Genomic DNA, 24,588 nt, shown 5'->3' on the forward strand with positions numbered 1-24,588 from the left:
TGAGGTGAGAGGGGGACTCTACCACTGGCTCAGCCCCACCCAGCACAGAAGGTCCTTGTTGGGGAGGGAAGAAACAGTGAGGGAGCCTGGCACAGGAAAGAGGGCAGGGAAAGCAGGGGCGGCCTCAGCCCAGTACAGAATCACCCCCAGGTGTCCTATCCCTGACAGTGGAGGACTCACCCCAGCAGCAGCAGCAACACCCACCCACCCACCCCACAGGCATGGGGAGCCAAGGCAGGGAAGCAGATGTTTATTCCATTAAATACAATAGACATTGTGGGGGGCCTATGCAGCCATGGCCTCCTTTTGTGCCTTCTCCCGGAGCCGCTTCCTCCGGGCCAGCAGGCGGCGCTCACGCTCAAACTCCTTCATGCGCATCACGTAGCTGGGGGAAGACCACAGTCAAGGGAGACCTGATACCCACCCCCTTCAGCCCACCCCAACCAGGCAAGGGGAGGGGAGCAGCCAGGTGCCTGCTGGGGGGGGGAGGGGCAGATCTGGGTGCTGGATGCCCCACTGGCAATGGGGGCAGGTATAATGGCAGCAGGAGGATGGGCATTAACACCTTCACAGCTGCTGCCAGACAGGCTTTCACAGCATCAACATGAGAAGCTTCCTCAAAAACAGGTTGATGAGGGCCTGGGCTCCTCCTGCAGGCCCAGAGGCCTGCCCCATGGGAGAACCCCCCTCCCACTCCTCCACCCCCACTCTGCTTAGTGGGCATACAGACAGGTGGGCAGCAGCTCACAGCCCCCCCCCCCAACAATACAGCCCAGGGCACCCTGCAACCCACTCAGCCTCTGTGAGCTGCCTCCACCGCCCATCCCCACGGGGCAGAGCTCGCAGCTCCCCTCCACAGAGATGTCTTCCCTCCCGCCAACCCCATCTTTACCAGATGCCCCCGCCTGGGACCGCTTCCACCCCAGAAATCACCGGGGAGGGGAGGAGGGGCCCGGGCACGTACTCGAGGTGCTCGCAGTAGTCCCAGTCGTGGCGCTGGGCCCGGCAGGCGAGCAGGTTGGGGAAGTAGTCGCGCCTGCACTTCATGAGCCGCAGCAGGTGGTGCGCGCAGTAGTCGCGCTGCTCCAGCGGCAGCCGCGCCGCGTCCATCTGCTCCTGCGTCGCCACCATCACTGTGGAGCGGGGCGGGGGGTCACGCTGCGGCCGGGCGCCCCCGGGACCGCACCGGCCCCGCTCCCCAGGGCTCAGAGGGCAAGGGGCAGGGGGCGCGCGGGGTCTCACCGCGCTCGCGGCGCTCGGGCAGGCCGTAGAGCGGGTCGAAGCTGGGCATGCGCAGAGGGTCGGGCTCTATCTCCGCGTCGCCCAGGTAGCGCCGCACCAAGTGCGCCCCCATCGCCGCCGCCTCGGTCACCGCGGACGCCCGTTGTCCCGGAAACGCTTCCCACGGCCGCACTTTCGCTGCGGATCCGGACCGGAAGCGGAAGGGAGGTGTTGCGCCATAGAGATGAGCGGGTGTGAAGTCTAGAAGGGCGGGAGGGCTTCCGGGTTCTCTTCTAGAGTGCGTATGCGGGATGGGGCCCGCGCTCCTTCCTTCCCAGACCATAGAAATTAAAAGCGGAGCCTAGGGGGGTGGGAGGGCTTCCGGGTTGTCACGTGTAGTGCGGGGGCGGGGTGACGCCTGGGAGTTGCAGCCCGCCCTGGGCTGCGGGGACCCTAGCCCTTGGGGGCCCCCCCCCACCATCATCCAGTGCTGTAGGAAGAGGGGGGTGAGCAGGGTGACCGTCTTGGGCGCTGAAGGGAAGGAGTGGCAACAGGCGCTGCCCAGCCTAGGCAGGCGCAGGATGCAGCTGCAAGTGGCTCATTTTCGGGGCGCGGGTGGCTCCCGCCGCTGCTTGCACTCCCGGGCAAGCATGGGGGCGCGTGTGCCCCCGGTCTGTGTGCGGGGTGAGGGCAGGCTGCTGCTGCCAGCTTTGCCCCGGGTGCCAAACCCTGTAGCTACAGCACTGCCATCACCCCACTGGGAGGCAAGTGGGGGAAGAATCCAGGTCCCCCACCAGGCCTGGGCTGGATCTGCCAGCCCCCCTCATGTTAGCTCCCTGGAGCCTCCAGGCCTCTGCCCAGGCTGCCTGGGAAAATGCCTCAGCCTCCGGGACATCCCAGGGGAGCTTTGGCCCTGGCTCCGCATCATGGCCAGAAGCAGCTGCTGCTGTTATGCATGGGGGATCCCAATCCTCCCCATTTTGTGGCCTCCTCCCCCAAGTGATTGCAGCCCCCTGGTGCCCCCCTGCTACTGCCCCAAGGCCTCTTGCCTGTCCCCGTCCCCCCACAGCCGTGCCTTGCAGCCCTGTAGAGTGGGGTGTGACAAGCCTGGTGAGCCTTGTTCTGCCCCCCCCCCCCCCCCGGTCCCCTGGGACACAGTGGTGTGAGGGCCCGCGTTTGATACGCATGAGTTGCTGCAAACGTTTCCTCCCTTGCTGCAGCTGCTGGGGGCTATTTTAAGCCTGGGGCGGAGCCAAGAACAAAACCTTCCCTGAACCCCTGGGGACTCAGGTCTGGACTGGGGCCAGCAAGGAGCTACCGTGCACCCAGGCTGGACCCCAGGGACCATCTAAGTGGGGCTGGATGCAATGAGCAGCCCCCCTCAACCTCTCCTGTCAGCTCAGGCCTGAGCGCCCCCCCCCAAATGAGGTCATGGACAGCAGTCTGGGTCCTTGGAGGGGTAACAGTGATCCCACTGAGCACCTGTGCCCCACCCCAGAGGTAACGGCATTCATGGGGTTTCTGATGACACTGACATCCGGGTTTCACTTCTGCTCTAGGCTGGGGGAGGGCAGGGGGGAGCCATGACAGCATTGGGGAAAGGAAGAGGGGATTAGTACTCCCTTCACCAACAGGCAGTCAGGAGGCAGCAGGGCTGAGCAGGTGCCCTGTGCCTGACCGAGCCCATCATGGCGCATGAGAGCCTGTATGGGAACTGGATGGGCAAGTCACGGCTCATGGGCCGCAAGGGGCCACACAAAGGTAGGGGCAGGGGTGTGGGGCAGGTGGCTGGGACACAGGAAGAAGGGTGTGGTGTGGCATGGCAAGGGGAGCCAGCAGAGCTTACTAGCCAAGCAGGGTTGGGCCTGGTCAGTTCTGGGATGAGAAACCTCCCATGGGGTTGGCAGGACTGGCTTGATGCCCCACAGTGGCACTTGGGGGCACTGTGGGGGTTGTCCCCTTGAGGCTGTGAAAGGCACTTCCCCGCAAAAGACAGGGCATGAACCCAGGTGTTCTCGCCAAACTCCAGCTCACACCTTTCCCTGCTGAAAATCAGATGCTTCCATTTTTACTCCAAGCTGCTGTGCTGTAGTGGAAGCAGGATGCACTTTCCCTCAAAGTGAGCATCCACATCCTAACACCATGCAACAGGTCCATGTTATACCCTGGCCCTGCTGCCTCACCCCAGAGTCAGCTGAATCCGTTATACCTGTCTCTTTCCCCACCCCAGAGCCAGCTGCATCTCAGTACTGGGCAAGGGGCCCTCTTTTACGTAGTTCCTGATGCCCCACCCCAGAGCCAACCGCATCCTGTACACTTCAGGGCCCCACTTTGTGTTCAAAGCTGAGGTTTTCCCCTGCTTCTGGTGTCCCAGGAGAGAGCTGGAGGGTATCCCTGGGATCTTACATGACCCTCCTGCAGCTCCCCTCTTCTCTGGGGTCCACTTGGTCATGGGCGGTTGTGATCTGGCAGTTGGAGTGGGTTGGAAAGGGGTGCCTGAAGGAGAGGGGTGACGGGGTCTCTGAGGACAGACCCCCCCAGGAGGATCAAGGGGGTCTCCAAGTTGTGCTCTCCCCCCAGAACTCCCCCCTGTGCCCAGCAATGACGATGATGACTATGAGAACGCAGGCATGGAGGAGGGGACTCGGCGCCCGCCCCCAAAACCCCCCGGGCCCAAGGGCAAGGCAGGAGTCCCCCGACGCAAGGGACAAAGGGCAGCAGGTACCGCAGAGTACAGTGATGTCATGGGGGGCCTGGGGACAGGGTGATGTCATGACAGGGTCATGAAGGAGCAAGGTGATATGATGGGGATGGAAGACATGATGTCATGGCTGGGTAAGAAAATGGGAGTCGGGTGATGTCATGGGAACATTGGAGGGCATGGTGATGTGACAGTTGGGGAAGAATGGGAAGAGGGTAATGTCATTGTGGTATTAGGATCATGGAGATCATCATGGGGGACATGGTGATGTCACAGCTGGGGAAGAATGGAAATAAAGGGATGTCATGGGAACATTGGGGGCATGGTAATGTCATGGCTGGGTGGCATTGGAAGCAGGGTGATGTCATGGTAAAGGGGGTAGGTGGGCATGGTGATGCTATGGTGGGGGGCCATGGGGACAGAGTGATGTCATGGCAGGAGGCCATGAGGGGACAAGGTAATGACATGGTGGGGATGGCGGAGCATGATGATGTCGCAGCTGAGGTGTCATGGGGGATGGGATAATGTCATGGTTGGGGTGGCATTGGGGACAGGGTGATGTCATGGTGGGGTTGTGGGTCATAGATCATGGTGACTTCATGGCTGGCTGGAAAGGAGGGGACAGGCGGCATGGGGGGGGGAGGCGGGGGATGAGGCAGCCAACACCTGCTTCCTCCCCTGTGACCCTCTGACTGTTTCTCCCCCCAGCAGCTGCCCTGGCCCCAGCCTCAGCTCCAGCTCCAGCTCCAGCCCAGCCTCCCCATGACGGTGAGTGACCTCCTTCCCACCTTCCCCCCCTGCTGGGCCTAGGGGGAGGACATGGCACACAGCAGCTCTGGCACTGCCAGGCTAGTGCATGTCCATGCACCTGCCAGCAGGTACACATGCCCAGCATGTATGTGCATCTGGCTAGCTGAGGGCCGAGGCATGTGCATACATGTGTGCACAGGCACCAGGTCATGGGGGCCTGGAGGAGCCTGCTGTGAGCCAGCAGGAGGCAGTGGGGTAGGTGCACATATGTGTGTGCACATGCCAGGGGGTGGTGCCATGTGCAGACACATGTGAATGCAAATGCAGTCTGCCCCTCCCCAGGCCATGGTGCACGCACATGTGCATCAGCTCCCACCCACCCCATGCAGCTGCTCTGACCCTCTCTTCTCCCTACAGGCCCCACAGCCACCCCAACCAGGCCCCCCCGAGATGGTGAGTTATCCCCAGCCCTCCCCAGACCCTCCCCTATGGCTGGAACCCACTGGCCCGGGGCAGCATGCGTGTGCGTGCATGCATGCATGTGTGCAACACTGCTGCCCCTTGCTGGCTGGAGCCTGCCAGAGCAGTGTGTGTATATGTGTGTGTGCGCATGTGTATGTACATGTGTGCACCCTGGAGCAGCTGGAACACACACTGGTCAGCAGGGGGAGGGGTGTTTCTGTGTGTGTCCTGAGGGGTGTCCCCACATGTGCCACTGAGTGTGCCAGTAGGTGGGGGGCAGCAGGGTGTGTTCATCCATGCACACGTGTGCTCACACACATGTGCCCCCCCATGAGGCTGCTCTGACCCTCTCTTCCCCCTGCAGGTCCCAGAGCCACCCCAATCAGGACCCCTCAAGACAGTGAGTGACCCCCAGACTCCCCCTCCCCCATAGCTTGGACCTGCTGGGTAGCACTGGGGAGATGTTGCGGGAAGCTTAGGGCCAGGACAGCTCTGCCCTGACATGGTCCAGCAAGCAGGGGGCAGTGCACATATGCACACACGTACACGCACTATTCTGATGTGCTGCAGCCAGCAGAGGGCAGCAGTCTCTCTCTCTCACACACCCCCCCCCCCCCGGGTGTCCAAAGCGCACGCACACACATACATGCACACATATTCTGCCATATCCCAGCCAGTAGGGTGTACAGTCTCTCTCTCTCTCACACCCACACATGCCCCCACATGTACCCATGTGCACACATGTTCTGCCATATCTCAGCCAGCAGGGGGCCACAGTGTGCATGTAGATGCATGCATGTACACATATATATATACGCACAAAGAACCCAAGCAGGCAAAGTTCTTTGGGTAGATGTGATATCTTTTATTTGACCAACTAAATAGTTGGGAAAATTGTTTTTTGCAAGCTTCCCTATGCCTGACTAAGGGGTTTTGTGCCTGGAAGCTTGCAAAGAACAATTTTTCCAACTATTTAGTTGGTCTAATAAAAGATATTACAGTTATCCAAAGAACCTTGTCTGCCTATGTCTTTAGAATAACATGGCTACAACCAACAACCCCCCCCCTCGCACCCCCCGCTCCAGGCATTTTACACACACACACACGCACACGTATCTGCACACACATGCCGCTGTATCCCAACCAGCAGGGGGCAGCAGCATGCACATAGATAAGCAAATGTCTATACACACATACATACACACACAGACACACATGCACACTGCTCTGATGGGCTGTAGACCGGCATTTTTCAACCTGTGCATTGCAACCCAAAAATGGGTTGCAAGAATATATGAAAGGGTCACGAACAAACTTGAAAAATTGATCAACAAACTAAAAATGAATTATCCTTTAACAGAGAAAAACATGGGAAACTGTGCCTTTTCCCTTGCACGCCGTCAAGAGTTCCAGCCTGCAAGGGGCTGCTTGGGGTCCCCCCACATCTCCCACCCCACCCCATACACCCACCCCCTGCTCTACACATTGGGAGGCTGGGGCCTGGGGGCAGCGGGCAGTGGGTTGGGAGTGAGGGGCACTGGACTGGGACTGGCCACCGATGTTTACAAATGGGTCCTGGTACAAAAAAGGTTGAGAACCAGTGCTGTAGACAGAGGGGAGCAGCGATGTCTGGTCTCCCCTCCATCCACAGGCTGGTCTGACATGCTCCAGCCGGCAGGAGGCAGTAGCCTCTCTGTCTCTGTCTTACACCCTCCCAGGTGTTTCACACATACATGCATGCACACACTTGTACACACTTTCTGCCATATCCGAGCCAGCAGGACTGGATGCAGTGTGCACTGAGATGCATGCATGTAGACACACACACATGCACCTAAGTACACATGCTGTTCTGATGTGCTCCATCCAGCAGGGGGCAGTGGTCACACACACACACACACACACACACACACACACACACACACACACACACACACACACACACACACACACACACACACACACACACACACACACCCCCCCCCCCCCCCCCAAAAGGTCCAATGCCCTTCTGCTTGCCTTGGACCCCAGCTCCAAGCTCTGACACCTCCTGTCCCCTGGGCATCACAGGTGTATCAGAGGCCCTCCCCACTGTGTCCCTGCCCCTTACTCCCCTCTTCCTGCCCCTCCTGCCCCCAAGACTGACTTCAACCCTAAAGACCCATCCCTTGAGAAGTGGTCCTCCCCCAGGACTGGACCTGCCATCTGCAGCCCTGGCAGCTGCAGTCCAGCCCCCAGAAAGAGGTGGGGGGTGGAGGCTTCTGGGAATGCGGGGTGTCCTTGGAGGCTGCAGGGAGAAGTATGGGGGGCAGTTCCTCCTGGACAGCAGGGGGCCCTGTTCGGGGGGGCAGGGTAGGGGTCCAGCAGGGGCGCTGGGCTGGGGAGGATGGATGGGAGTATCAAGCCAGGGGTGCTGTTCTGTGGTGGGGGCAGGGCAGGGATCGAGCTGCAGGCATGGGCAGGGGTATCAAGTAGGAGGTGCTGAGCTAGGGAGTAGGTGGGGAGGTATAAAATGGGGGGCACTGTGCTGTGGGGTAGATGGGGATCTACAGCAGTGGGCACTGTGTTGAGGGGTAGAAGGGGGTATTCAGTGGGGACACTGAGCTGGGGGGGCAGATGGGGGTATCCAGCAGGTGGTTCTGGGTGGGGCGGGGGGATCCAGCAAGGGGCTTTGTGCTGGGGGTTCATTGTATTCCACAGCCCCTCCAGGATCCTCTCCTGGCAGGAGAACCCCCCCCCCCCAGGCCATGACCCCTCACCTATGCCCCACAGCCCTGCCCTTGCCCCTGGGCCTAGGTGTACGGTGCCGCTCCCGACCCTCCCTGGTGATGTACACACTGCTGGGCATCTGCCTGCTCACATGCACCGCCATCTTAACATTCGTCCTTGTGAATCGTGAGTCTTGCACGGCCCTGAGGGCACAAGGGGGTGGGGGGAGTGCCTTGTCCCAGGCATTGTGCAGCCATTGAGGAGAGGGGGTGCAAAACTGGGGTGTCCAGGACTGCAGGGGTGGAATGCTTCCATTAGTGAGACTGTATCACCCATGATGCACTGCACTTCTCAGCATGCCCTGCTGCTCCCAGCCTGCTTAGCACTCCCTCCTCAGACAGTAAAAGTGTGTTGCATCATGGGAGATATTTTGCTACCTCATACCCCCCTTGCCATGTTTCCCATGATGCACTGCATTTCCCACAATGCACTGTTTTCGTTCCCTACTCCCCATAGCCGCTTTAGTAGGCCTCTTTCCCATGATGCACTGTTCCCCTTTCCCAATAAGTAGCACCATGGTGCATCATAGGCAATGCAGTTTTGATGCCACAACCTTTGCCTTTCTAGGCCTGTCTGGCTCCTATTTCCCATGATACACTGCAATTCCCTCTATGCCCTGCCTGCACCTCCCAGCTTGCACAACACCCCCCCCCCACCCCTGAAGGGGGACCATGGTGCATCATGGGAAATGCAGGTTCCATGCCTCAGTCCCCCTTTTCCCCTCTGGGCCTAGGTGGCCCATGTTCTATGATAAACTGTATTTCCCGCAGTGCACTGAATCCCTGCCCCAGGAAGTGGCACCGTGGTGCATCATGGGAACTGGAGTTCAGCTATCTTTGGCTCCCTTTATCTACCTTGCCCTGACTGGGCCGCAACTCCCATGATGCACTGGGCCTGGTAAAGCAGTGCATTGTGGGAGATGGAGTCTAGTTGAGGGGTGTTAACAGGGGGCAGCCTGGGCTGGGGAGCTCCCAAGGCCTTGGCCAGCTGTGGTGAGACAGGACTCTTCCCCCATTCTACAGAGGAGTAAACTGAGGCATGGCCTGGCCTACCCCCCTACCCCATTCCAAACTCCCATAAACTTTCCTTGGGGGGCTTCATGCTTTGCTGGGAGCAGAAACCTCCCCTACCCCCCTGCCCAGCACAGCTCAGGCAGGTGGGGAGGGTGCCTCATACAGCTCCAAGCACCCCCCAGCTCCCTATACCCCCCCCCCCCCCGCCACAGAGCCCGCAACCCGGCAGGAGCTGCAGGCGCAAGTCTCCCCCCGGCCCATGAATGGTGAGTGTCCTGGGGCCCTGCCCCTGCTGTGGGGGGTTGGGACATGCTGTGGGGGGTGACGGGGGCCTGTCAGTCGGGGGGAGGCAGGAGGTTCCATAATGCAGCTAATAGAGGGTAATAGGCATGACACAGAACTTGGGGGAGGGGAGAGGTCCCTACATGGATCCCCAAGGGCTGCCTTAATTCCCATGATGGGACTCACAACTGCACTGCACCTTCCCACGGCCCCCCTCCCCCCCCCCCCCCCCCCCCCCAAGGCCCAGGCCCCTGAAGGGGCTTTTGAGCTGAGGGGCTGCATGTACACGGGATGGGGGAGTTTGCTGGGGTGGGGGCTTTTGAGGGCTGGAGAAGCTGAGGTGGGAGCGGAGGTAGGAGGCAGGGTGTGTACATGTGTGTGTATGTGGTGGGGGGGAATAGAGGGGGCCATGGTTGCTTGTGTGTGAACATGTCTGGGTAAGTGTGCATGCATGGAGGGTTGTATGCATGGTGTGGGCACAAGTACAGGCACATGGGGGGGTCTGTGTACATGGTTGTGTGTGCACATTTATGCATGCCTGAAAGGGTGCATGTACACAGTTACGTATGTACATGTGTGAGGGGCATGTGCAGGTGTGCCCACATGCATGTGTATGCCTGGGTGTGTGGATGCCCATGTGCACTGAGACACAGACTGGTGAGGGTGCCGGGGGCGCTTGGGGGTGGAGAGCGTCCCATCCCCTCACCTCCTGTGCTGGCTGTCACAGGTTCCCAGGAGTGGGAGGACTGGGCCTCCGTCCGCGCAGACCTGGAGATTGCGATGGCGGCTCTACAGGATGCCCTGGGTGAGGCGGGCACGGGAGCTGGAGGGTGAGGGTGAGAGGGATGCATTGCCTAGGGATTCCTTGCATTGCCTGCCCCCTCCCTCCATAGCATGTGATGCCCATTACGCTCTAGTAGGTGTATTGTGGCAGCCCCTGGGGGCTTCATGTATGGACCTGCCCCCGACCCTTGACTGGGTGGTGCTTTTATCCTCTATTAGGTACATTACAGTAACCAGGGTGGGTGGGTGGGGGGGGGGGGGTGCTAGGCCCTGTACCTACCCAGGAGAAGCTGCCTTCCCAGGACATCTGGGTCCTCTCATTCCTGAGAGATTGGGGCCACCCCAGCATGCCTGGTGTCTCTGCTCAGCCCTGGAAGGGGGGAATGCTCCCTTTCCTCCTCCCTCCCCCCCCCCCACCTGCCCCCGTCCTCCACTTCCTGGACACCTGGGTTCTCTTCCCCGGATTGGGGAGAAAGGACTTGCTCCCAGCCGTGAACCCCAGGGGCCTGGGTGGAGTGCAGTGCCTTGTGGGTATTCCCTGCTCCCCAGTGGGCAGTAGAGCAGCCCCTAGGCTGCTCTAACTGTGATTGCAGGGGCAGGGGGTGCCTGGCTGGCTTGTGGGGAGGGCAGTGCCCATCGTACCCGGGGGAGCCACACTGACGGGGTCTCTGGGCAGAGGCGCTGGAGCACCGGGTGTCGGAGGCGCTGGCAGCAGCACGGCAGGACCGTGAGGGCACCCAGCAGCAGATCAAAGCCTTCCAGGAAATGCTAGGTGAGGGGCCTAGACTTCTGGCTTCTCCGTTCTGCCTTGGAAGGGGACACTGACTGGGGTGTTCCCTGGACGCCTGGGTTCTCTTCCCCAATCTGGAAGACTGGTGCCCTTCCCCCTCTCTACCCTGACCCACCCCAGACGCCTGGGTTCTCTTCACCTTGGGAGGGTAAAGCGGGCCCCACTGCCACCGCATGGCTGGTTTTCTTCCATGCCCTGGGAAATAAGATTATTCAACTCCCACCACGCCTTCCCTCCCCGGATGCCTGGGTTCTCTGCTTCATGCTGGGAGGGGAGTCTAGCTGTCCCAGGACGCCTGGGTTCTCTGCTCCAGCCTTGGAGCCCGGAGCCCCCCCCAGATGTCTGAGTCCCCATTGCAGACACGGTGTGCCAGCAGTGCCCGCGGGGCTGGGCCTGGTTCCAGCGAACCTGCTACTACTTCTCCACGGCTGTGAAGACGTGGCCTGAGGCCAAGGTGTTCTGTGCTGAGCACGGCGCCCACCTTGTCATCATCAACACGGAGGCGGAGCAGGTGCAGCCCCACTGCCATGGGCCCTTCCAGAAGGGGGCACTCCCAGCCCTGGCTGGGGGGCAGGGGGTGGGGGTGTGCAGTGCATTGTGGGTACCCCAAGGAATGCATTGTGAGTTAGAGATGCCTCTAGGTTGCTCTCACTGCTGCTGGGAGGGGGCAGGGCCATGTGGGGGTCACTGAGGGGTCACTGTAGGGGGTCACAGAGGTGTGGAAGGGGGTGGGGCCCATGCAGAGTCACGTGAGGAAACGAGGCGCGGAGGGGTAGGCCCCAGCAGGCAGGTGAGCGGCAGATCTGAGGGTGGGACCCAGGCGTCCAGGGCAGGAGGGTGTGCTATGGCAGACAGAGGTGTTGCCCCCCTGCCCAACACCATCCTCTCTGCCCCAGGACTTCGTGGTGGAGACGGCAGCTGGGAAGCGCGGACACTGGCTGGGGCTGAGCGACCAAGACACCGAGGCCAAGTGGCTCTGGGTTGACGGGACCTCCCTGACCCTCAGGTATGTGGACTTCCTCCTTCTCCCCCCGCTTCCCCCCACCCCCCAATTTTCCCAGACTCCTGGACCCCCCATGACCTCATGGAGCCCCTGGAACAACCCCCCCACCCTCTGGGAACCCCCCCCACACACACACACACCATCAGACCCTACCCAGGACCTTCCAGACTGCAACCCTGGCCCCCTAGACCTCCTCCCCGGTGACCCCTTCAGTTTCCCCAGGACCCTTCAGCAGCCCTGACTGGTGGCATCCCCTCTGCAGCTTCTGGAGCTCAGGGGAGCCCAACAATGCGGGCACCGAGAACTGCGTGACAATGCTGCCCGACGGGCGCTGGAACGATTTACACTGCTATAAAACCGACTACTGGATCTGCGAGATGCACTGGCTCTGCTAAGAGGGGAGTGCTGGGAGCTGGCTTAGAGTCCCCTCAGGGTGTCCTATGCCTCGGTTTCCCCTCCTGCCCTTAGGGGACTCGGGCTGCCCCTCCCTGGGTCCTTACCAGCCTCTTTGCCCCCTCCAGATACCGTTGCACACCTCCCCTCTTTCTGTGGGATGGAGGAAAACATGGGGAGCACCTGCCTTGGTGGTGCTGGGGTGCAGATATGGAGGGCTTCCCCCTTTCTGAGGGACCTGGGGGTACTGGGTGGGTGCTGGAAGACTGTCAGCAGGGGTGGTGGGGCTTGTGACTCCTTGAGGGAATCCAGGCATCTGGCCATGACCTGGCCTGTCCCCACCAGGCCTCTGCACCCTGTCCCAAAGCCAGGGGCCATGTCTGCGTGCATGGTTCATTGCACTCATTAAAGCTAATGAAGCTAATGAGCAGTCTCCTGTCTGGAGCATGTGGGGCCTTGTCTGTGCCTAAGCTGAGTTGGGTTGGGGGTGGGGGGTCAGGCTGCCCCTTTTCAGAGGGGTTTATTCTGGTGGGGGGCAGGGAATGGGGGGGAGAACCCCCCTGAGGAGTCACAGGGCAGTGGGTCAGGGGACTCGGGTGACTCCAGGCACAGTCTGTGGGGGGCAGGCAGAGGCACGGGGAGGAAGCGATAGTGGTGTGGCTGAACATGTGCAGCCTTGGTCCCTACACACGTTCCAGATGGAGCCTCCCCAGTCATGTCAAGGCTCCTACCCCCCAGCCTGAGAGGAGGGTATGACTCGGTGTAAAAGTCCCCCTGCAAGAGGTGAGAGGTGGGCATCACCCTGTGTGCAAGGATTTGGCCTGGCCTGCAGTAGCTACTAGGAGTGGCCTGGGGGTCAGCGAGGAAGGAGCACTGAGGACCCAGGCCTTAGGCAGAGGGCACAGGGACTTAGCTCCAGGAGTACAGAGAGGGGCAATGTGAGAGGCAGGGTCCTTGAAGCGAGCCAAGATCCAGGCCCAGGGCTCAGTGGTTCCAGGGGACATCCCAGGTCAGGGGCAGGAAAAGCCACAGCCGAGCCAGGAGAAGCAGCAAGTGGTGTTGCCGGTGCCACCAGAGGCTGTGGGGAGCCATGCCACTGCCTGAGGCTGCCATGGTGCTGCTGAGGGGTGAGTCGTGCCTTCAGCAGTCAATGGGTGCAGAGACCTGGGGTGATCGCATTAGCCGGGGACGAGGGGCAGGTGTGGGAACTCAGGTGCTTGACCCACCCGGGCATGCCTGATCACTCAGAGGCCCAAAGGAGCCCAGGTGGCAGGGGAAGTACCCCAGTATGGACCCCTCAGCCAGGTCTGCAGGTGCCCCCATGTTGGATTCTGGCTCCCTCAGGAAATGTGGACTCTGCATTCACTTCTTGCTTGGCTATGGCAAGGTACCATAATGTCTTGTGTGCTTTATGCAGCTGTGTCCCCAAAGGGTCTGGCAGGCAGGGGATATGTCCTGGTGTTGAACCCTGAGGAGAAGGTCCTGTGGGCACCGCCTCGTTGGATTCTGGATCCCTTGGGAAACACAGACTCCTTGTGTTCTTTTTCTCAACTATGGCAAAATACTGTGATGCCCTGCATACCATGTGCAGCTTTCTCCCCCAAATCAGCCCTACCCTAACTCCAACTTTGGAGTTGTGTATATGAAGTGAGCACACTGATTTTCAGCTCTACCCCTGCTTGAGTTCCTTGAGTTGCATTGCAGCTTGCAAAGAAGATTCCCCGAGGCCTGGGGAGAGTACCGGGGTGGCTGGCATGGGGGTACTAGCTGTGGAAGGTGGGGTTGAGGACAATCTGCCTGTCCCTGCAAAGGAGGTTGATGGAGATGGTCTGTTCTCTGAGGTGTATGGTGCTGTACACATAGGTGCCCAGGAGTGTACAGAGGCCCTTGGCCATGCCTGCAGGGAGGGGTCATAGATAAGCACTTTCTCTGCATGCAGTGACTGCAGACCCAGCATAAAAAACTCATGGCAGGAGGGCAGTGCCTTTGCCCTGGATGGTATTTGCCGGGACTGCCTGGAGCCCCTGGACACAGTGGGCAACACAGGGGCCAGGAGAGCACCTAATCCCCCCACCTCCCTCAGGGGCACCCAAGGACAGGTCGGTTGGGGGGTGGAGGGGTCTGAGTCTCCAAGAGGGTCTGGAGGGGGTGAGGGAGGGGTGTCTCGTGGGATGTTGACAGGCTGGACTGGGGGATCAGCTGCATTGGGGCACATGAGGGGCTCTGATCAGCTTGGGGGGTTGGCAGATGGACAGAGAGGGCTGTGCCTGGGGCTAGACAGATGGATAGAGGGTGAGACATGGGGGCTGAATGGAAGGATAGACAGGTGTAAATGCACATGGGGTGATAACCGGGTGGGTGGATAGATGGATGTATGGACAGGTAGACAAACTGAGGGGATCGAGGGAAAGATGAAGTGAGAGAGAAGAGGTGGATGGGGAGAGATGCACAGAAAGGGGCATATGTATGCATAGACAGACAGACATATGCCAGGCACTGGGGCCTCTCACAGGGATTCCCAGCCTGGATGGTGGAGACGAGGGAGGGACCTTGAACCTACAGCCCTGAGGAAGGGGAAGGGGGGCATGAGTCTGTTGCCATGATGCCCCCAGCATACCATGGTGTCTCCCAGGTAAAGGGGCGCTGATGGGCAGGGAGAGCTGCTATATATTGTACCTTTATGCCCTGAATGCCATGTCCTTCCTGCTGTGGGCCATGCTGCTGGCTGCCATCATCCAGAAGTGTTAATGGGGGGCAGGGGGTGGGCATGATGGAGTTAATTCAGTCCCCCCAACCCCAAGCAGGGCCTCTGGGGGGTTCCGTGTAGTGGGTGCCCCCTTCTATACTCCCACAAAGCTCTGGAAGGGGGGGGTGCAGATGGTTGAACACACAGAAATCACAGAACGCAACACACCTTTTTCTCCACTGAAAGAAACTAGAAGAAGCTTTACTAGCAAGCTGGGGGGGGACTCCTGCTCCAGCACTCAATGGAGGATCAAGGCAAAAGCCAGTTATAAGTATTGGAGCAGAGGTTTGGGGCAACGACCCCTGGGAGCTGCCTGTGTTGCTGACCGTCTGCCACTGACTGCCCCAGAGGGAACTCAGTCCTGTCCCTTATTGTGCAGCTGATTATCATCGGATGGAGCCCTTGAGCTTTGTGCTTGGGTCATGCCGATTGCTGCAGGAGCCTACTCTGTTGCTTTTCGGTTGCCACGGAGGGTCACTCTTCAGCCGCTTCGGGGTTGGGGTTTGATACAATGTGATTGCTGCAGACCAGAAGAGCTTACATTGTTGCAGTCTGTCGCTTACTGGGAAGCCTGTTGGAGCTGCTGAAAGCGAGCACCCTGCTTCCTTGCTGTAGCATCTCAGCGGTGGCTGAAAGCTGCCAGTTACCCTTCCTGGGATTCTTGAGTCAAGGGTTGACTAATGCATTGTGATGGGCAAGTTTGTTTTTACCCTGAAATAAAATAGTTTTCTATAGTATACTGTCAACAATAATTTAAATTATTAAATAGTATTAGCTTTGTAGCTAAACACAAGGCATGACCTGTGGCCTAGCAATGTTGCTGACCACAAGACAGAATGATCTCTAAGCCAGCCATTTTCTTATGTCAAGTGCCTTAACCATTTTGTTAAAAAAAGCAGAAATTAAGTCTGTATACTGGGTACCAGCTTCAGCTAGGAGTGAGATAAGATAAGGGGGCCCCCCCAAAAAAAAGATGATACAGCAGAATACAGAAAAACAGATTAGAGTATATAAGATAACACTAACTTTTTCCTTTAGAAAAGTACTGAGATTTGTAATACACCATGTAAGGATATGATTACCATAAGTATTACATATTCAATAACCTTATAGTTTCTTTATTAAAAAATATATAAAAGACAGCCTCACCCTTAAGTCGAGGCCATTTTACCTCTTTGCTGTTTTATGGTCTTTACTCAAGTAAATAAACTGCAGTTAGCCCTTCACCTGTGTTGTCTGGTCTCTAAGCCTGCTAGACAACAAACACCAGGGAGTTTTTTCCCAGGACAGCATTCTGGTTTGTTTTGTGATTTTGGTTATGCCATTTAAGTTAATTGTTAACAACCTTTCCTATTATTCTTGTTTTGTAAATAAAGTGTAAATAGTTAAATCAGTTAAGTGTTAGACTTTGTGAACATGGGCTGCTCTGGGGAGCAGGGGCCTGCTGGAAAGTAAATTGGCGCTGGCTGGAAGCCCTGCCCCACTCTCACCACACCATCCCTGATATTGGGCAGGGGTGGCAACTATTGGGCCATCACCCTGGTTACATTAAAATTGTTTTATTATATAAGGGCCAGAGCAGACATCAGGGCAGCCCCACAGCCCGCAGCTTTGGTGCCGGGGAACAGCATCAGACCCAAAGCCAGGGGGAGGGTTGGAGGGGAACAGGGTTAAACCTGAAGCAGGGAGGGGGAAAGTGGGGGTAAAGGGAGGAGTGTGGTTGCACCAGAAGTGGGCTGGACGAGGAGTGGTGGGGCGGGAGGAGGGGCACTTGGCCAGACACTGGGCTCTGTCCCTGCCAGTCTCCCTTCCACCATCATGTCTGGCAATTTGCTAGTAATGATAATAAGATTAATGATTAGAACAACAACAATAATAGTAGCAGTATTACTACTATGAATAAAGACTGAGATAGTAAATAATAAATCACTTCTTACTTTCTCTTCACTGTTTAGTATGTTGTAAACCCTTCTCACGTCCCCCCTCAAGCATCTCTTTTCTGAACTGAACAGGCCTGGCCCCTTAGTCTTTTTGCATATGGAAGCCTCTCCATAACACGTATACAGTTTAAAATGCAAGCAAAAAGCAAATATAATCATTGTCAGGTACATGGATTTGCAATATAGCAATGATATAGAGCAAATGGTTTCATAGTTTCATAGTTGGTAGGGTCATAGATTCATAGATGTTAGGGTCGGAAGGGACCTCAATAGATCATCGAGTCCGACCCCCTGCATAGGCAGGAAAGAGTGCTGGGTCTAGATGACCCCAGCTAGATGCATATCCAACCTCTTCTTGAAGACCCCCAGGGTAGGGGAGAGCACCACCTCCCTTGGGAGATTGTTCCAGACCTTGGCCACTCGAACTGTGAAGAAGTTCTTCCTAATGTCCAGTCTAAATCTGCTCTCTGCTAGCTTGTGGCCATTATTTTTTGTAACCCCCGGGGGCGCCTTGGTGAATAAATACTCACCAACTCCCTTCTGTGCCCCCGTGATGAACTTATAGGCAGCCACAAGGTCGCCTCTCAACCTTCTCTTGTGGAGGCTGAAAAGGTCCAGGTTCTCTAGTCTTTTCTCGTAGGGCTTGGCCTGCAAGCCCTTAACCATACGAGTGGCCCTTCTCTGGACCCTCTCCAGGTTATCCGCATCCCTCTTGAAGTGCGGTGCCCAGAATTGCACGCAGTACTCCAACTGCGGTCTGACTAGTGCCTGATAGAGGGGAAGTATCACCTCCTGGGATCTATTCGTCATGCATCTGCTGATGCACGATAAAGTGCCATTGGCTTTTCTGATGGCTTCGTCACACTGCCGACTCATGTTCATCTTGGAGTCCACTAGGACTCCAAGATCCCTTTCCACTTCCGTGCCACCCAGCAGGTCATTTCCTAGGCAGTAGGTGTGCTGGACATTTTTCCTCCCTAGGTGCAGCACTTTGCATTTCTCCTTGTTGAACTGCATTCTGTTGTTTTCTGCCCACTTGTCCAACCTGTCCAGGTCTGCTTGTAGTTGTTACCTGCCCTCCGGCATGTCCACTTCTCCCCACAGTTTTGTGTCATCCGCAAACTTGGACAGAGTACACTCCACTCCCTCATCCAAGTCGCTGATGAAGACATTGAAGAGTATCGGTCCAAGGACCGAGCCCTGCAGGACACCACTGCCCACACCCTTCCAGGTCAAAACCGACCCATCCACCATGACTCTCTGGGTGCGACCCTCTAGCCAATTCGCCACCCACCGGACTGTGTAGTCATCCAAGTCACTGCCTCTTAACTTGTTCACCAGTATGGGGTGGGATACTGTATTGAAGGCCTTCCTGAAGTCTAAGTATACGACATCCACCCCTACTCCTGTGTCCAGGCGTTTTGTAACCTGGTCATAAAAAGAGACTAGATTAGTCAGGCATGATCTGCCTGCTATGAACCCGTGCTGGTTTCCCCTCAGCATAATTTGTCCTGCTGGTCAGAAGGGACCTGAGGAGATCATCTAGTCTGACCCCCTGCCGTGGCAGGAAAGAGTACTGGGATCAAATGACCCCGGCCAGATGTTCGTCCAGCCTTTTCTTAAAGACCCCCAGGGTAGGAGCCAGCACCACTTCTTTTTGGAAGTTGGTTCCAGATCCTAGCCGCCCTGACAATGAAATAACGCCTCCTAATGTCTAGCCTGAAACTACCCTCCGCTAGCTTGTGTCCATTGTTTCTTGTAACTCCTGGGAGTGCTCGGGGGAACAGGGACTCTCCCAATACCTGCTGGTCCCCCTCTGACTATTTTGTAGACTGCCACTAGATCCTCTCTCAGCCTTCTCTTTTGGAGGCTGAACAGGTTCAGGTCCCTCAGCCTCTCCTCATAGGGCCTGTCCTGCTGACCCCTGATCATGTGGGTGGCCCTCCTTTGGACCCTCTCCATGTTGTCCACATCCCTCCTGAAGTGCAGCGCCCAGACCTGGACGCAGTACTCCAACTGCGGCCTGACCAGTGTCGCATAGAGGGGAAGGATCACCTCCTTGGACCTGCTTGAGATGCATCTGTGGATGTATGACAAGGTATGGTTGGCCTTCCTGACCGTGTCCCCACTTTGTCGGCCCATGTTCATTGTAGCATCAATAATGACTCCAAGATCCTTTTCTGTCTTGACACTGGCGAGAAGTTAGTTCCCCAGCCTGTAGGTGTGCCGCTGGTTCTTCCTCCCCAGGTACATTACCCTGCACTTGTCAGTGTTGAACCCCATCCTGTTCTCATCAGCCCACCCCTGTAACCTGTCTAGATCCGCTTGCAGTCTGTTCCTTCCTACTAGCGTACCCACTTCAACCCACATCTTAGTGTCATCTGTGAATTTGAACAGGGTGCTTTCTACCCCCTCGCCCAAGTCACGGATGAAGATGTTGAATAGTGCGGGCCCAAGGACCGAGCCCTGGGGAACCCCACTGCCCACATCCCTCCAGGTCGAATAAGACCCATCCACCACCACCCTCTGAGTGTGGCCCACCAGCCATTTAGTGACCCATCTGACTGTATAGGCATCAACACCGCTGTCTCCTAGTTTCTTACTGAGAATGGGGTGAGAGACCATGTCGAAGGCCTTCCTGAAGTCTAGAAAGACTATATCTACTGTGACACCTGCATCCAAGGACTTGGTTACCTGGTCATAGAAGGCCACCAGGTTGGTTTGACAAGACCTGCCCCTAATGAACCCATGCTGTTGCCCCTGAGCATAACCTCCCCTGCTGGCCCTTCCTGGACATGTGCCAGGATAATTATTTCGAAAAGCTTCCCCAGGACCAAGGTAAGACTCTAGTCTTATAAGGAAGCCTATAGTTTCCTGCATCTTCCTTCCTCCCTTTTTTGAAGATGGTGACCACATTGGTGATATATCAAGGTTTTTAAAAATTTATGACTGGGCCAAATAGAGCCCAAAGATCTTGTGTCTTGAGCCCTGTAGTCATTATAGTTAAAAGCACATCTGTTATTCAGATCTGTAAGAGAAAATCTAGAGCATCTTGGCCATGCCTCCATGACTTCAGCCAGTCACGTCTGTGGTGGGGGAAAACTCCCAGGAGTTCGTTGTCTAGCTGCATAGGGATCAGACAACGCGGGTAAAGAATTGACAGCTGTTTATTTGCTCGAGCAAAGACCATAAAGCCAGCAAAAGGCAAAATGGCCCCCCCTAAAGGGTGGGGCGATCTTTTATACTTTTTACAACAAGGCAAGACTACAGGGTTAACAAAAAGCAATACTTGGGTGGTGCTTCACAGATTTTCAGCATATTTCTATTAAGCTGAACTAGCACTTTCTAAAAGCTAAAAGTTAAGTAACAGTAACATTACGATAGGATAGGAAAAACTTGCACAGTAGTAGATACTTCTTAAGGACACGATCACTGTACTTAGAACAATGGCTTCTTTGTCTTATCTTGCTTCTTGCTGTAGCTGATTTTCCAGCACACAGACACAGATCCACTTGCTGCATTTTACTCAGAAAATGCTTAACACAGTTAAAATGATTACTTGACACAAGCAAAGGCTTAGCTATCATTCTGCCTTGTGGTCAGCTGCATTGCTAGGCCACAGGTCATGCCTTGTATTCAGCTGTAAAGCTAATACTTCTTAACAATCTAAATTATTGTTAACCTAACAGTATGCTATCAGAAAACTATTCTATTTCAGGGTAATAACAAACATGCTCACTACATGTCTGAGCTAATCTGACTGCACCTGTGTGAAGGTTTTTAGCAAGGCCAGCCCATCCTATCCTGCAGAACCTGAGGCCTCAGGAGGCCCCACAGCCAAGGGACCCCCTGCATCCATGAACACTCCCAATAAGTGCTGTAGCTGGGTCGGGGCGGGGGGGGGGTGCGGTTGCCACCACTCTGTGTTGATACTGCTGGCTTCATGTCCAGCTACTCGCCAAGCCCTACTCCCCCTGCCGCTGCTGACTTATTCGGCTGCTTCCCACTCACTTTCTCCCCACTGTCACTGTCAGCTTCTTTGCACCAGGGGGCTCAAAAACTATATCTTACAGGGGGCCCCAAAAAATGGTGGACCAGCCCTAGTTTTTAGCTAGAGCTGCAAACAATCTGCAGGGCTGGGAAATTGGAGAGAGACATGACCAAGGATGGCTAACAGCAACACTGCGGAAGAGAGGACAGTTTGACTAGTGGAACAGCAAGACCAGTAAAATGAAGAGAGGGATGGGGAGATTAGCAGGGATCGGGGAGATGATAACGAGCCACAAAGTCAAGTGACTTCCTTGGCAGCTGCCTGAACAGAAAAGTGGTTGCTTCTCCCAGGCAGTTGGTTTAAGCTTTCAGTGGCACAGGAATCAAAGTAGGGGGTGGGGGCGGGGTGGAACTGGACCCCTGGATTTCCACCTGCCCTTGCTGTGTCACACAGTGTCAGTGTCATGTCATGGCCCCTTATTCCTGTCTGGTGAGAGATGGGAGCATCTGGAGCGGGGCATGTGTGTGTATGGGGCAAGTGCATATGGGCATGTGTGTCTACATGGGGAGCTGCATGCATGGCTTTGTGGGCACATGCATGCATGCACAAGTGTGCACGTGTGTATGCACAAGCATGGACTATGGGTTTTAGGGCTGTGTGTGTAGGGCACTATGGTAACCAAGGCCCAGGGGTGCTGGGTGCTGTACATAGGCAACATGTAAGTAGAACACAGGGGAGATTGGTCGCTGCCGAAGCCACCACCAGCTTCTGCAGGCAGTTGCCATCCTGCATCTACCCCACCCCACTTGCTGCTGACACTGCCAGTGGCAGCTGCAGGCAGTCCTTGGTCGCTGCTCGCTGTTGCAGACACTGCTGGCAGCAGCTCTGAGCAGTTGCTGCTTGCCACCCGCCACCATGGTGCCCCCTGTCGCAGGAGACATCAGTTGTTCATGGTGCTGTATGTACCCAGAAGGAGAAGCTGCCTGGGTTTTCTTCCCAGCCCTGAGAGAGGAGAATAGCAACTGCCCCCTCCGAAAACCTGGATTCTCTTCCCAGCCCTGAGGAGGAAGGAGAGGGGGCCTGAGTGTGCAGTGTATTGTGGGTTTTCCCTCCTCCCCAGTGGGCAGTGGAGCCGGATGCTCCAGCTGTGACAGGGGGGGGGAGGGGGCAGGAGCAGGGGTACCTGGCCAGCTTGAGGGGGCAGAGGCATAGGGGTACCCATTGTGCCTAGGGGCCAACCGAGCTGATGGGGTCTCTGGGCAGGGTCACTGGAGCAGCGGATACCTGTGGTGCTGGCGATGGCACAGAAGGACCACGGGTCACCCGGCAGTGGATCAAGGCCTTTCAGCAAGAGCTAAGTGAGAAGCCCAGATGCCTGGTTCTCCGCTCCACCTTGGGAGGGGAAACTGGAGTTGTGTCTGGACACCTTCTCTGCCCTGAGACTGGAGCCCTGCCTGGACAGCCTGAGTGGGGAAGACTGGGCCCCAGGCCCCTCCCCAGATGCCTGGGTGCTCTGCTTCATCCCAGGAGGGGAGACTGGGGCTGTCAGAGGACGCCTGGGTTCTCTGCTTAGCCCTTGGAGATTGGGGCCTTCCTGCCGTCTCACCCCCAAGACACCTGGGTCCTTTTTCCTTGACCTGGGAGACTGGACTGGGCCCCACCCCAGACATCTGGGTTTTCTTCCCTGCCCGAAGAGGGGAGACTGCCCCACCCTACCCCAGATGCCGAGGTTCTCTGCTCTGCCTTGGGAGTCCAGAGCACCCCCAGTGTAGCAGGGAACTTTTGGTGCTGGCCACTTTATAGGCTGGAGCAGGCAGCAGCCAGGTGCTTGAGCACAGCGGCCATTTTGAGACCCAGGGTATATACAGGGTGAAGCAGCAGTTTGCTGCCGGCAGCCGTGAGAGAGACATCAGCCGGTGGAGATGAGGCTCAGGGACAGCTTAAAGGTTTATGGACTGGGGCTATGAGAATGGAAGAGGCTCCTGGTCCTGGGCATGACTCAAAACTGCACTCTGCTGGGGATGGGTGGCCTGGTGGGGCTCCTGGTGGTGTGGGAGGCCCCAGGAAATGCCTAGCCAGTTACCACCCCATTGAAAGGTGCCTTAATAACCCCAGCTCCCACAGCTGGGTGGGTAACCCCGCAGTAGGGCCCAAGAAGGTGGACCCATGTAAGAGAGTGTGGGCTAGTTGCTCAAACCCAAAAGGGGGAAGAGTTCAGGAAGCTAAGCAGCCCAGAATGAGTGCAGAGTAGGCCACCTGATAGGAAGGATCTAGTTGGGGTCCAGACCAGAGTGTTATGGGGTCCAGTGTGGGGCCAGAGACATTAAGAGCTTAGATGTCATCTGTGAGGCATGGGCTGTGGTGTAGGGAAGGTTTGGAGCTGCAGATAATGCCCCTATGAATCGGGGCAGGAAATGGGCAGCCTCCCACCTAGGTAATATCTTAATGATTTTCCATCAAGGTGTGATAGAATAGAGAGGCAGGAGGTTAGCCCAGAAAACAGGTGGGCAGGCCAACATCCAGCTGGTCCCAGGAAAGACCTGGACACCTGGGTCCTTGTTGTAGACACCATCCACCAACAGTGCCCAACAGGCGCAAGCCTGTTACCAGTTCTCTCAGAAAAAGATGTGGCCTGAGGCCAAGGAATTCTGTGCTGAGTACGGTGCCCACTGCATCGTCATCGACACGGAGGAGGAGCAGGTTCAAGTCCCACCCCACAGGCCCTGTCAGCCTGGTAGCCACTCCCAGCTCTGGGTAGTGGGGTGGGGGTGCAGTGCATTGTGGGTACCCCAGGGATGCATCCTGACTTTGAGCAGCCTTGAGATTGCTGTTCCTGCTGCTGAGAGGTGGCAGGGCCATGTAGGGGTCACCGAGGGGTCACAAGGGGCAGGGCTGTGGGGGGAGCATGGAGAGGTGTGGAAAGAGGTGGGGCCATTTTGGGCTCACTAAGAGATCACTTTAGGGGTCACAGAGGTGTGGAAGGTGGCGGAGCCACATCATAAGTCACATGCGGAAACTGAGGCAGAGGGGGTGGGCCCCAGCAGACAGGTGAGTGGCAGATCTGGAGACGGGGTACTGCCCTAGCCTGATGCTGCTGTCTCTGCCCTAGACATTTATGGTGCAGACAGTGGGCAAGGTGGAACAGCACTGGCTGGGGCTGAGCGACCAGGACACCAACGGTATGAGGGTCTGGGTGGACCGCAACCCCTTGACTCTCAGGTATGTGGGTACCTCCCAGGAGCCTTCAGACCACTCTAAGACCACCCTTGGAACCCCTCCAGAATGCTCCAGGACCATCCAGATGCTCCTTGAGTCCATCAGACCCCCCTGGGACCACCCCAAATCCACCCAGGGCCAGCCAGACCTCCCTTAGGGTCCCCCTGATCCCCCCCCCAGGCCCTCTCGAGCCCCCCATCCACTCCATTGCTCTGCTCCTCTTGCAGATTCTGGAGCGAAGGGGACCCCACTGATGTGGGGGATGAGGACTGCGTGATGCTGTTGGGCAGTGGGTGCTGGTGTTACACAAATTGCAAAACGCTCAAATCATGAGCAAGCCCTTATGAGAGAGGATAAGGCAAGATGCCACGTTTATTGATTAAGCGCTTAATACACATACACACCACATTCATACTCTAATTTCTATTCTGCGCTGGTATACATTACCAGCCTTATCAGTGCTCAGATCAACTTAGTGGCCAACCAAGTTGATCATAAGTAGGAGCCAACCTTCTGCTAGTACATCTC

The 24,588-nt window shown here is 56.9% G+C and overlaps 2 protein-coding genes across 7 annotated transcripts; one reads left to right on the plus strand and one right to left on the minus strand.

The window, feature by feature from the left end:
* Nucleotides 1-235: 235 nt before the first annotated feature.
* Nucleotides 236-1,453, minus strand: NDUFB7 (NADH:ubiquinone oxidoreductase subunit B7). Its single transcript, XM_006271100.4, has 3 exons — nucleotides 1,243-1,453; nucleotides 965-1,133; nucleotides 236-385 (listed from the first exon to the last, which is right to left on the minus strand). The coding sequence occupies exons 1-3, from the start codon at nucleotides 1,352-1,354 to the stop codon at nucleotides 286-288; spliced, it is 381 nt and encodes a 126-aa protein (XP_006271162.1). The 5' UTR covers nucleotides 1,355-1,453; the 3' UTR covers nucleotides 236-285.
* A 92-nt stretch (nucleotides 1,454-1,545) lies between these two features.
* LOC102561106 (C-type lectin domain containing 17A) lies at nucleotides 1,546-12,591 on the plus strand. Of its 6 annotated transcripts, none has more exons than XM_059732411.1 (13): nucleotides 1,546-1,727; nucleotides 2,442-2,721; nucleotides 3,802-3,942; nucleotides 4,631-4,690; nucleotides 5,090-5,125; nucleotides 5,499-5,534; nucleotides 7,907-8,029; nucleotides 9,129-9,182; nucleotides 9,926-10,003; nucleotides 10,658-10,753; nucleotides 11,131-11,282; nucleotides 11,668-11,777; nucleotides 12,037-12,591. In XM_059732411.1, exons 3-13 carry the CDS (start codon nucleotides 3,852-3,854, stop codon nucleotides 12,167-12,169), a joined length of 969 nt encoding a protein of 322 aa, XP_059588394.1. In that variant the 5' UTR covers nucleotides 1,546-1,727; nucleotides 2,442-2,721; nucleotides 3,802-3,851; the 3' UTR covers nucleotides 12,170-12,591. The 6 variants fall into 6 exon arrangements, with proteins under 6 accessions (XP_059588394.1, XP_059588397.1, XP_059588396.1 ...); XM_059732413.1 differs by lacking the exon at nucleotides 1,546-1,727 and adding an exon at nucleotides 1,738-2,331; XM_059732414.1 differs by lacking the exon at nucleotides 2,442-2,721.
* The last annotated feature ends 11,997 nt before the right edge of the window (nucleotides 12,592-24,588 follow it).

Source organism: Alligator mississippiensis, chromosome 8, assembly GCF_030867095.1.
Source record: "Alligator mississippiensis isolate rAllMis1 chromosome 8, rAllMis1, whole genome shotgun sequence".
NCBI lineage: Eukaryota > Metazoa > Chordata > Crocodylia > Alligatoridae > Alligator > Alligator mississippiensis.

What these genes read in the sequence shown, in the direction of transcription:
- NDUFB7 (XM_006271100.4), bottom strand. Translation starts at nt 1,354, where the DNA reads ATGGGGGCGCACTTGGTGCGGCGCTACCTGGGCGACGCGGAGATAGAG. An exon ending in GCCCGAGCGCCGCGAGCGCG is followed by an intron (nt 1,134 to 1,242) that starts GTGAGACCCCGC and finishes CCCGCTCCACAG; the next exon opens with TGATGGTGGCGACGCAGGAG. An exon ending in GACTACTGCGAGCACCTCGA is followed by an intron (nt 386 to 964) that starts GTACGTGCCCGG and finishes GTCTTCCCCCAG; the next exon opens with CTACGTGATGCGCATGAAGG.
- LOC102561106 (XM_059732409.1), top strand. Translation starts at nt 2,910, where the DNA reads ATGGCGCATGAGAGCCTGTATGGGAACTGGATGGGCAAGTCACGGCTC. An exon ending in CTCCCCCCGGCCCATGAATG is followed by an intron (nt 9,183 to 9,925) that starts GTGAGTGTCCTG and finishes TGGCTGTCACAG; the next exon opens with GTTCCCAGGAGTGGGAGGAC. An exon ending in GGGACCTCCCTGACCCTCAG is followed by an intron (nt 11,778 to 12,036) that starts GTATGTGGACTT and finishes TCCCCTCTGCAG; the next exon opens with CTTCTGGAGCTCAGGGGAGC.